At 39.2% G+C, this 11,568-nt stretch overlaps 1 protein-coding gene across 1 annotated transcript in view; it reads left to right on the top strand.

The window, feature by feature from the left end:
• The window catches only part of mpp4b (membrane protein, palmitoylated 4b (MAGUK p55 subfamily member 4)), a 12,209-nt gene extending 658 nt beyond the window's left edge, over positions 1 to 11,551 (top strand). The window contains exons 2-22 of the mRNA XM_035677384.1: positions 139 to 259; positions 358 to 479; positions 1,173 to 1,250; positions 1,336 to 1,419; positions 1,793 to 1,924; positions 5,599 to 5,680; positions 6,660 to 6,745; positions 6,850 to 6,924; positions 7,003 to 7,199; positions 7,337 to 7,395; positions 7,524 to 7,541; positions 7,674 to 7,715; positions 7,827 to 7,847; positions 7,984 to 7,998; positions 8,354 to 8,395; positions 8,540 to 8,713; positions 8,889 to 8,969; positions 9,164 to 9,257; positions 10,186 to 10,294; positions 10,525 to 10,659; positions 11,102 to 11,551. Of these exons, the coding sequence (XP_035533277.1) occupies positions 139 to 259; positions 358 to 479; positions 1,173 to 1,250; positions 1,336 to 1,419; positions 1,793 to 1,924; positions 5,599 to 5,680; positions 6,660 to 6,745; positions 6,850 to 6,924; positions 7,003 to 7,199; positions 7,337 to 7,395; positions 7,524 to 7,541; positions 7,674 to 7,715; positions 7,827 to 7,847; positions 7,984 to 7,998; positions 8,354 to 8,395; positions 8,540 to 8,713; positions 8,889 to 8,969; positions 9,164 to 9,257; positions 10,186 to 10,294; positions 10,525 to 10,659; positions 11,102 to 11,293 (1,959 nt within the window). The 3' untranslated portion in view covers positions 11,294 to 11,551. The remainder of the gene's footprint in view (positions 1 to 138; positions 260 to 357; positions 480 to 1,172; positions 1,251 to 1,335; positions 1,420 to 1,792; positions 1,925 to 5,598; positions 5,681 to 6,659; positions 6,746 to 6,849; positions 6,925 to 7,002; positions 7,200 to 7,336; positions 7,396 to 7,523; positions 7,542 to 7,673; positions 7,716 to 7,826; positions 7,848 to 7,983; positions 7,999 to 8,353; positions 8,396 to 8,539; positions 8,714 to 8,888; positions 8,970 to 9,163; positions 9,258 to 10,185; positions 10,295 to 10,524; positions 10,660 to 11,101) is intronic.
• The last annotated feature ends 17 nt before the right edge of the window (positions 11,552 to 11,568 follow it).

The following is an 11,568-nucleotide window of genomic DNA, read 5'->3' as shown; positions in this document are numbered from 1 at the left end:
AAGGATGTTTTCACATTCATTTGTATATTTGTTTCGATACATCTGGAAGGGGATCTTTTATCAATTATCAAATTATTTTTCTGTCCCTCGTCTGATCCAAAATTACAAAAAAACGTGTTTTTCCTTAACTTTTTCCAGATTTTTCCAGCCGCAGTAAGCAATCAGCAGGTGGTTGGGGTCAAAGGTCAGGGCCCAGTGACCATGAGGCAGGCGGTGGAGGCTCAGGTGTTAAACCCCTACTGCGAACTAGGAGAACACGGTGAGTAGAGGAAATTTACTTCTCTGGTACATTTTATTACGTTAATATACAACTTCTTGTCGACTCTAATAATCCACTGCTGCATTTGTGTGTTTCAGGCCTGCGTCAGATCCTGACAGATGTGATTGATGAGGTGAGACGGTCGATAAATCAGGACATCGACGGTGCAGAGATCCTCCACAGTCTGCTGAACGCTTCCTGGCTGCAGTCGCTGCTCAAGGTCAACACTTTTTATTCTTTAATGTGGCTACATGCAAAATATTAACATTTACCCTGCACCAAAAACTAATTTTTTTGTGGTTAAATTTTTGTTTTCTCTGAGTTTATACTTATATTGAGATATTTATTTATTTAAAACATTTTTGTAGTATAATTAACCCTGAGGTGGATCCTGTCTGTGATAAATCCAGTAATACAATGTTGCCCAAAGCCAATTTCTCATGTATATTTAGTGATTATTCAATTACTTTCTTAAATCTTTTGTTTTATGTGTATTTATTGTAACTTTCATATTCAGTCCTCTTGGTTTATTTGCAGTTTGTGTTTGCAAGTTTAAGTTAAGTAATTATAGTTTTGTATTTGTTATTTTATTTATTAGTGTTTATTTTTGTTTCATTTTAAATTTTTGTTTTAAATTCAATTTAGTTTCACTTTGTTTGACAATGACAATGTTTTTGCCCAGTAGGATCAGAATGTCGACTTTGAGAGTTTCAGTATCTCTAAATGTAGATGATCACTAATTTAATGACATGAAAAAGAAATTTGAACATTTAATCACAAATTAACATCAAAGATTGATCATATATAACAGCCTCGCAGAATGTTTTCCTTCAAGCTTTTTAACTGTTCACTGAACATTACCATAACTGCTTTTCATATTTAAGTTTTAATCATTTGACAACATTGTTTTCAGGTTTATGAGTGTCTTCAAAGGTACCTGAGAGATTCCCCGGCACCGGCTCTGAACTACGCTTCAGGACTTTCACTTCAGGTTGCACTCAGATTTGTTTTTATCAATAATTTATGAATCGCATGAATTTTTCAATGGTAGGATAATGTGTGGTTTCTTGTCTTAGTTGCTGATCGACATTAGAGCGTTGCCGAGCTGCTCTGAAGAAGCCAAAGAGCTCTACCGCCTCCTGAGACAGCCACACCTGCAGGTGAGAAACCACGTCTTCAGTTTTTTGGTCAAAGTGCAAAAATGGCTGATAAAAGTGCTTTGAATACAAACTGATTGAATTATTAATAATTTATAGTCATTTACATTGACTTTTAATGACACACACATAAAAACAAGTTGGAATAAAATCAGTTTACATGTAAATATACTATTATGCATTTTTATAACCTTGAACTGTTCCATAATAATATTTTAGGTGATTGTCAATAAAGAATTGCACATTTTTCTTGTTATTTGGGTTAATATACTTTGTTAAGTTGACAAAATAAAGGAAAGTTGGTTGTTTTAAGTTGTTTTGACCACCAGTGCTGCAGTTTTCAATCAAAAAACTGTTTGATTTTCCTGTTTTGTAGGCTCTATTATCAGCTCATGATACGGTGGCCCAGAAGGACTATGAGCCAGTACTGCCACCCATGCCAGACGAGCTGCCGGATGATGAGGAGGCCACCAGGATCGTCTGCCTGGTCAAGAACAAACAGCCTCTGGTGAGCTGCACAGGAAAAGTCTCCTCATTACTTGTCAAAATATAAAACCTGCAAATTAAGTTTGATTTAGGGTGCTTTTCTTCTGCTTTGATACTTTTCAGAAGAGCTTAGTTGTGTTACAATCCCTGTACATGAGGCCTGAGTTGACTCAGTGTTTATCCTTACCTGGAGATGAGGTCATATTTTTATGGGATCACCCCTGTTATTATGTATTAAAGTCATTTTTAATCCCTCTTTGCAAAAACATGTTTTTAGGGACCAGGGAAACCTATCTGAGTGTAAAAAAGCCTTCAGACCATAAACTTAAACAACAAAGAAATTAGTCACAGTCAAGAAGGTTAAGCTTAAAGGTCATTTTGGTGAATATTGGGACTACAAGAGTTCTAATGGAAAGTATTGCCAGCAAGTTCTGAAGATTTTGAAATGAGAAATACAAGAACATATACAACCAAAACCGCTCACACATAAAATAGCAAGCGAATTATCGTAATATATGGAATAGAACTTATAACAATTAGGTACAGAAACAGCTTCTAAGATACCAGAATATGTTATAAAATATAAGCTTTTTCAGAGTTTAACACACGGCTAAGACGACAAAGGAATTGTATTATTGTATCAACATTCAACCTTATAACCTTCAAGACGAAAGTACATAGTTTTAGGTAGGTGTTCCTAATAAATTAGCAGTTGAGTGTATATTGTGCAGTGTTCAGGCTTCTCAGATGTATCTCTGTTGCTGCTTGTTCCATTGATACCAAATACAGATAATGTTTAAACTAGTTCTCCTAGCTATAACAGTTTTCCAATTTCAACCAGTCCTTTGTTTTCCTTTTATAATAACTATGGACTAGGGCTGCACAATATGGTAAAAACATCATATTGTGATTATTTTAAAGGATACTTCACTTGCAATAGGAATCAAGATTAGTGGGAATTATCATTTTGCATTAGAAATTAAATTTTCTTTTGAACAAAACAACTATTAACATCATGATAATGTGACATTGTCGGTGTCTGAGCCAAACAAACATGTTTTCTTTCATCTGGAGGACAAGATTTGTAGACCAGAGCGTCTCTGCAGCACTACAGTACTTCATTATAATGCTGGTTGTTACATGTTTTATCTTTAATTAATTAATTGTGCAGCCCTACAGTAGACATACGGTAAGACATGATAGAATATTTACACAAAACATAATAATGTCCCGCCACCGCTCAACATGACTCTGAAACATTAGAAAGTAATTTGTGTGGGGATATAATGGCCATAATACAGTATAGAGGTGTCTTTTGGCCATATAGTGTAGTTATTTTGACTGCATTGTATTTGGTAGGATGCAGAAATATCAGGGGTGGATATATCACAACCTTTGCTCATAAAATGGTGTATCTGTGTGGCTTGATGGTGGAGATTAGTAGAAAAATATATTTTGTGATTTGAGTGAACTGACCCTTTAAGCTGCTCATAGAAAAAGTCTCATATTTTGTTTATTCACATTTTCAATAGTTTTTCTATCTGTAAACCATGAACCACAATGCTATTCCAATACTGTGGAAGCAGATGCTCTGCGATATTTTAATATGTAGGCTTTTTTTGTGTGTCAGATATAAATTAAACAGCTGACTGCATCCAAGAGACCAGATGTTTGAATTTCATAAGCTTTCATTTGAATAATTGTTTGATAATGCTATAGATAATTTCTTAACAGCAGAAAAACAAAATAGTTTGGAGACATTCATTCATTTAATATCAATTTCTGCAAAAAACTTTCTGCGTTTTTATCACTAAAGCTTCAATCTCTATTTCCATAGCAGGTTTTTTTTTCGATCTTTTAAACTTTGTTCCAGTGGAAGTTCTCAATCTCTGTATTGAACATTCCTCTCTGCCTTTGAGTGACTCTGTTGTCTCACAGCTTTGTGACCATCAGAGAGTCAGGCTGCCGAGTACATCCTCCCCGCATGCAAAAAGCTCCAGAGGGGCGGCCCGCAGTCACTGGGACACCCTGAGGCGTCTGACCCAGCAGAGGATTCATCAAGGTGGTGCATTCGGGGTCCAGAACCCCGCTGCTGGGAGCCTGGATGTCAAAGATTCGTTATGGTGTAGCACTCGCAGAGGCAGCTACCCGCCGACTGAGCAGTTGCGTCACACAGAAGCAGCTCGACCATACCCTCCACCCCGCTATAAGCCAATGAGTAACTGTCAGATGTGTTATAGCAAGCCGATGAGCCCGTGCAGAGTGTGTTACACCAACCTGCTCTGGGAGCAAAGTCTGAACCGCTCTGCACCTTCGGTCTACAGCTCTGTTCTGATCGGTAAGAAAAGTTGTTTTTTCATCATCCGTCATTGAGCCCTCTTCTTCCATCATTCATCACGCTACTTGTGGTTCCTTCATGGATTAATAACGTCTGTTTTTTTGTTGGAGACAACATCGATGAAGAGTTAGAGAGTGGAAATGAAGCAGCAGAGTCCGCTGATGCCCCGTCCTCGCTTCCCACAGCCCGGCGGTGGACTATGTCTCCCCCGTGTCTCACTGTACCCTACTACTCCAATGAAGATGGCTACCTCCAGTCAGGCCTGCCTCCCAGGCGAAGCCCTCGCATCCACACTGCTCCCCCGAGCCCCATGCGCCCTCATCGTCTGGTGGATTTGCCCCCAGTGCCCCCTGTGGAGCTCGCCAAGCAAGAGAGTCTGGATGAACTGAGGACGACAGTGCAGCTGGCTGCCAGCTCCATGGAGAACAGCACCAAAGACATGAAACTCCTCGGGGAGAAGATGGCTGCTGCTACTGAGCGCATGTCGGACACGGTGCAGGACAACTCCCAGGCCTTGGTCCTCCTCACGCAGGTGGTGGACCGGCTTCAGACACTTCTTGCCGCCACCAGGTCTGAGATCAACTTTCCAAAACCTGCAGTCACTGAGCAAGACGGCACACCCAAGAAAAGTCAAACTCCGAAGAGCAGAGAGCAACGTCCATCCCTGACACACCAATCCAGATGTTCCCTCCCCTCTCTTAAATCCTCCACCTCCTCCAGCTCTCTCAGCAGCTCCCTGGATGCCCCCTCCACCTCTCAGGGGACCAGCTGTTTGTCTGTATCTTGCCGTGGGTCACCCCAAACTACCTTGAAAACCAAGAGTACCCCTTTGCCGCAGAAGAAGCACGCTGAGCTTCAAGCGTCCAAGCATCTTCTGACCAATGGCCTGCACGATGAGGAGACCTCCTACACCGCGAAAGGATGTCGTTCAAACCAGCGGAAGAAGAGGAGGAAGAAGGCGACATGAGGGATCCTGAAGAGTGTCCAAACAGTGGACTTCTTGGGACCTTTAAGTGGTCTCCGCAGAGTGGCTGACCTGCAAACACGCACAGTGGTAGATTTTGTTATTTTTTGTGTCATTTCTCGTGTTTTTTTTTCGTCGTGTTGGATCATTTCATTCCTTCCACTCCTGCTTTCTTCTCACCAGTGATGTCGGGAACTTCATCAGTATCCATTTGGAGCTTTGGTTGTATTTTGTTTGTGTTTAAACTCATGAATTAAACTTTCCAATCTCCTCCCATTTAACCTCCATCAGTTTTATTTATTTTCATCTGTGTGATTCAGTTTGACCGACACATGCCTTTACTCCACATTGAAGCAGGTGTATTTATTCAGTGTTTTCATCTTTTCTGTTCTAGGGAGCAACTATAAAGAGAAACGAGATCACAGGGGAGATTTTTGTTGCTCGGGTGATTCATGGAGGGCTGGCTGATAGAAGTGGTAAGCATTTTCTCTCAAGGATAATGTTTGTGGTTCTCAGTTTACTCTATGTCCCAGCTTTGTATCGTTAACTAGAAGTTGAAATTGTATTTATGATATGTTGGTGATATGACAGAGAGGGTACTGCCCTTTTAAGAACTTTTAAAATCTGGACTTCAAGTTCAACGGTAAACTTACTAGCTTTCCGAGCTTTTAACCCCATCTCACGGTCTTATTTCAGTCACTCATCACTTGACCAAAGTGTGTTTTTAAACCTGCTTTTTTTGGTCTGGTTTCAATCTGGTTTCATTTCCCCACTGGTCGCTTCATTTTTTCAAATTAATTCTGGAGTGGTTTGTCTGTGTTGATAATGTGATCCAACCTCAATCTGACCCAACTACAAGGCAAACTATCCAAGTTTGAGCTAAACAGCTCCCTTAGCCAGGTGCGCTTTGCATACTGGGATGCATATGAGAGAACTAAATAAAGTCTGACCTGGAACAAGTAAGTTGCCTTCTTGATATTTGGGCAGAGAGGACCTCCTTCAGGACCTTGTTCCTACATTCTGTTTTTCCCGCCCCAGACATCTAACCAATGAGTGGCATGGACTAATTGGTCAGCCGATTAATTGTGCCTATTGTTTGGCATTTTGATGAAAATGGCATTGGCAGATGTCTATGCTCATGAGGCAAAATTGTCAGTGTGGATGCTGTGAAACGATGTTAGCACTTTCCTGCTGTAAACATATGACTGAATTTCCTATAGAACGGAATAAAATTATACATGATTTTTCTTTGTTTTGATATCAGCATTAAATAATGGCCAAGATCAATCAACCGCTAGCCTGGACGTTCTCATTGGGCTTTTGAAGCATTGGAAATGTTAGTTTGACCGTGAGATGTGGTTTAAAGCTTTGAAAGCTAATCAGTGGACCTGTGAGCTTTTATAATTTTATTACATATAAACGTGTGTGTGTGTGTGTGTGTGTGTGTGTGTGTAGGTCTGTTGCATGCAGGGGACCGGATCATAGAGGTTAATGGTTTTCCTGTGGATGGGATGGAACCAGAGCAAGTGATCCAAGTTGTGGTAGGTCTTTAATGTTTATTATATTCGTATTATATATTAATTTACAATATTTGTTAATATTGTATTGCTAGTTAATCAACTTTTGTTTCTTTACAACAAATCAGCAAGCAAGGTCGCAAGGCACCATCATGTTTAAAGTCGTTCCCATCACAGAAAGGCCAGTCCACAACCAGACGATGGTAATCATCATCTACACCTGCCTCGTTTACACATTAAAGCTAAAAATCATCATAACAAACACACTTTCTTGGTGTTAGCTCTATGTGCGGGCCATGGCCGACTACAGCCCTCAGCAGGACCATACCATCCCCTGTGCTGACGCCGGTATGAGCTTCAGAAAAGGTGACGTCCTGGAGATCGTGGACCAGACAGACGCCCTTTGGTGGCAGGCCAAGAAGCTGCCCAGCAACACAGCATGTGCAGGCCTCGTCCCTTCCGCCAACCTGCTGAAACGGTCAGAGGAGTTTATTGATTTTAAAGATGTCCTTGTCTAAATTATCTTCTAACATCGACAACTACAATACCACAGGAAATGTTTGTAAGATCTGCTTCTTCTGCATTCCTTATGTTCATTTCTGCATGTCGTAACAGGAAGCAAAGGGAGGTCTGGTGGTCTCAGCCTTATCAGCCACATGGCTGCATACAGACCTGTAAGTTCACCCAAATTTCCTTTAATTAACTTATCTCAGACTTTATATAAAAGTCCAAACAGTTTCACATTTGACAACTTGTTCTCACAGCTGAGCTTTCATTGTGTTTCACCCCATGCTTACTGAAGTGAGCACTGTAGAGGAAGGTAAAGAACGATCACATTTCATGTTTTAGGCAAAACCAAAAACACCACAGTTAAAGTAGCTTTAGCTTCAAAATGAAATGATTTATTTGTTCTATTACAGATTAACTTTTTATTTCCATTCTTCACTCACAGAGGAAGATTTGATGGCCCTCGATGAGAAATGTGTTGAAGCAGGTAAAGTTTCACGTGTCATTTATTGCTTCCTTAATCTTTTATACACAAACTTACTGCATGTCTTTGCTGCTCTGTGATTAATATCCACCTGTTTGTTCTTCTTCCTGTCAGATGAGGAGGCATTTGAATCTGGTAGGTAAGTCTTTGTTGATTTAATCTGTTTTGCTGTTTTACGTGCAAAGTGTCACTCTGTCTCTTGTGTTTCATCTGAAGTATTTGTTATTGTTTCTGTTCCAAACTCTTCTGCTGTCTGACGGGGAAATGTCAGAGGAGCTCAGAGAAGGTGAGATTTTTGTTGTTGTTTTTTTGTCTTTTTATCTGCTCACAAATTCATAAAAGTGCTTGAAAAATACAGATGACCAAACATGACAAATAAGAGAAAAAATCAAGAAAACAAAAAAAATGAATTAACAAATAACAATCAATTTGTAATAAGTTAAAAGCATACATTGGTTTGGTTGGTAGTTTGATCATTTTAGTTACATTTCAAGCCAAATGCCAAAAATTTCCAGACTCTCAATAGCATTTAGGGGTGAACAACTGAATATAATAATTAATAATAATAATTGAGAATATAATCAGCAGAAGCATTTTTATCCATACGTCTCACTCTGCCACTCTGCTTCTTATCATGTCAGAGGAGGATGACTTCAGCAGCAACATTGGAGGGATTTATTTAAGTAAGTCTTCAACCAGCATGACCCTCACCTGCACTGACACCTGCACACTAAAAGTCAGGCCATGTCAATCAATAATTTTATGTTCCATGTATTGGTTTGCATGTATCACAGCTCCTTCCTAATGGATCTTTAACTTTTTCCCAGTGGGCTTCAGGCGCAGCATGCGTCTGTGTCGGAGGCGGTCTCACAGCATCATCCAGCCGTCCTGCCACACCCGCTGCCCCAGCAGCTGCTACAGTGCTCTCAACAGCCCCTACGAGGAGGTGGTGCGCTACCAGCGGCACCCACAGGACGCACACCGTCTCATCGCCCTCTTAGGTACAGTGACAACGGTGTCAGAATGGAGAGGAAATTAGCTTTACTATATAGTGGCCAACCAGTGTTTTAATTTATCTCATAAAACATGTATTTCTTAACAAAAGTGAATATACATGAAAAAAACAACAGCAAATCTGACTGAATTATGATTTGAGATGTTTTTGTTTATTCTCAGGCCCGTCTGGTGTGGGTGTGAATGAACTTCGGAGACGCTTGATTGAAATGAACCCCAACATCTTCCAGGGAGCAGTACCATGTATGTGACCAAATTTAGAATTAACTAAATGACTGAAACGTTTATTACAAACACACTAAAGTCCTGTTTTTATGTTTCTTCAGAGAGGTTCAGATCAGTTTGTCTAATAATATTTTTTCAGCTGTTAACTGATTGTGTGTCTCAAAGAGAAACAATAACATATATATTATAAAGTTTCCTTTTCCCCTCACCAGACACCACAAGACCACCCAAAGGATACGAGGAGTCTGGCAGAGAATATTACTTCACCAGCCGAGAAATCTTCGACAACATGGTGTATAACAACAGGTACGACAGCCTCTGCTGTGAAACCATGAATAATGAATGAATGAATGCAGTGCAGACACAATATCAAGGAAATCAAGATTTTACTGCACAAGGTTGAATAACGAAGAATTTGCAGTTCCTTCATGCTACACACAGAAAAAGCTAATTAAATTCATAGAATAACATAGAAAATATATATAATGAACCAATGTGTACAGATATTTATATACATATATGCAGGAAATAATTCTGCAGTGCATCATTTGAATTATGATTTTCAAATTCTAAAATGCTCTTTTACATTTTTGTTCTCATTCGTTCTGTCTGCAACATGACAGTGCTTGTTTGACTTCCCACTCAACGATGGAGCATTAAATAGAGGGAAATTTAAAGACTGAGAAAAGTGACGACCCCTGATATGTTTTATTGATATTTCATATTATACTCAATGTATAACAATAACAGTACAGAACTGATTACCTGTACAATGAACCCAAACAGTGAACACAATAACTGCAGGAAGTCTGCTTAAAATGAGAGCTGAATATTGAGCAGATTATTTCCTGTGAATATTGATCAGAAATAAGATTTCCATAATTTTAGAAACACTTTATACAATTCTCAATTCTGTATAATGTATTTTCTTTTAATTTAACAATCATACTTAATAGGCTTCCTATTTGTCTTCTTCCTGATGCTTGGCCATTATTCTATTAGCTCTTTGGTTGATTCACCTGTGTACTTTTCTAATGCAGGATGAGGTTTTTTATTTGTTTTTTTGAATATAGTTTGTGTTCAGGTTTTTTAAACGTATATCTTAAGTAATAATTTACTTTGTGATGTCATCAAACTTTTGTTATTGTTTTGATTTGTGTGAGAGACCCCCTACTGGCAGAAATTAAATTTGTCACCTGTCTGTATATTTGTCTATCTCTTTAATGTCCTGCAGGTTTGTGGAGTACGGGGAGTACAAAGGGAACCTGTATGGTACCACTGTCGAGTCTGTAAGGGAAGTTTTAAACAGTGGAAAGATCTGCGTCATCGACATCGAACCAAATGTAAGTAAGACATGCAAATGTTTTGCGATGAAGACACAGAATGTGCATAATAATAACAGAAATTCCAGTCGACAATTTAAGCCACTATTAAAAATCAAGACAATATTTTTTCCAGAATGATGTTTCTGTTAATCAATCATAAATTATAAAATACTTTTTGTGCTAGTCACTTTTTATTATACATACAAAAGTTTTAATTTAAATTGTTTTTGTTTTATCTCTTCATTCAGGCCATTCAGGCAGTGAGGACCCACGAACTGCGGGCCTACATCATCTATGTGAAGCCTCCACCGTTGGAGCGCCTCAGAGAGACCAGACAGGACTCGTACATTACCACCAACTACTACGTCAACCGACCGTTCAAAGTAAACTCTCCCAAGGACACATTTTATTATTTTGTTCCGTTTCAAACCAGCTTTTCTTATACATTTCAACAATATTTCTAAGAAAGATCAGATCATATCACACTGTATTGTATTTTAGACAGTTTTAGTATCTTTTAGCAAGTCCAGTGCAAGTGAAAACATGTTTTTCTCTTGATTTTAAGTTTTAAAATTTTGTGAAAGGAAGCTTGACAAAAAGAACAACTAAAGGGTATACAAAATTTTGCACAAATTTGAGGTGATGGCTGGACGAAATGCTTCTAAAACATTAAGACATAAAATCAATGTTTATAAAAGTATTAGAGAAATTATTAGTGAAATAATGGCTATTGCTTTTAGTTGCCAGAATTGCTATGTTCCAAAATTACACCCAGGTGAAAAAAATTCAGTATAATTAAAGCTGGATTTGACTTTCCCCAAACAGGAGGAAGACTTCCAGGAGATGGAAGAAGCTTCCCGGAAAATCGAGTCCCACTACTGGCAGTTCTTTGACCATGTGATTGTCAACGATGAGCTGCAGGACTCCTGCGTCCACCTGCTGGCAGCGGTGAGGAAGGCGCAGGACGAGCCACAGTGGGTCCCAGCCAGCTGGATACGACCCACCGCCGAGTCGTGAGGGAGGACGGAGGAGACAAGGGGACAAGAGAGATGTGACCCCTGTTATCATGGCAGCAATTATTTTATCTATCTCATTTTACAGATTCCACACTGTAAAACAAAAATCTTTACATGTACATTAATTTTGTGTCTAACGTTGTTTTGAGGAGTACGGCAAAAGAAATCTTGATATTTTTATCTTGTGCCCTTCATCTGGCTCCGTAAGTCACTTCATATCCTCAAAGTTAAGATGGAGCTGAACACAAGCCCAAAGAAATCCCTGAAACTGTATCA

This window comes from Morone saxatilis, unplaced genomic scaffold, assembly GCF_004916995.1.
Source record: "Morone saxatilis isolate NCDOM2014 unplaced genomic scaffold, NCSU_SB_2.0 Contig6, whole genome shotgun sequence".
In the NCBI taxonomy this organism is placed as follows: domain Eukaryota; kingdom Metazoa; phylum Chordata; class Actinopteri; family Moronidae; genus Morone; species Morone saxatilis.
This window is presented reverse-complemented; position numbering and strand designations above follow the sequence as displayed.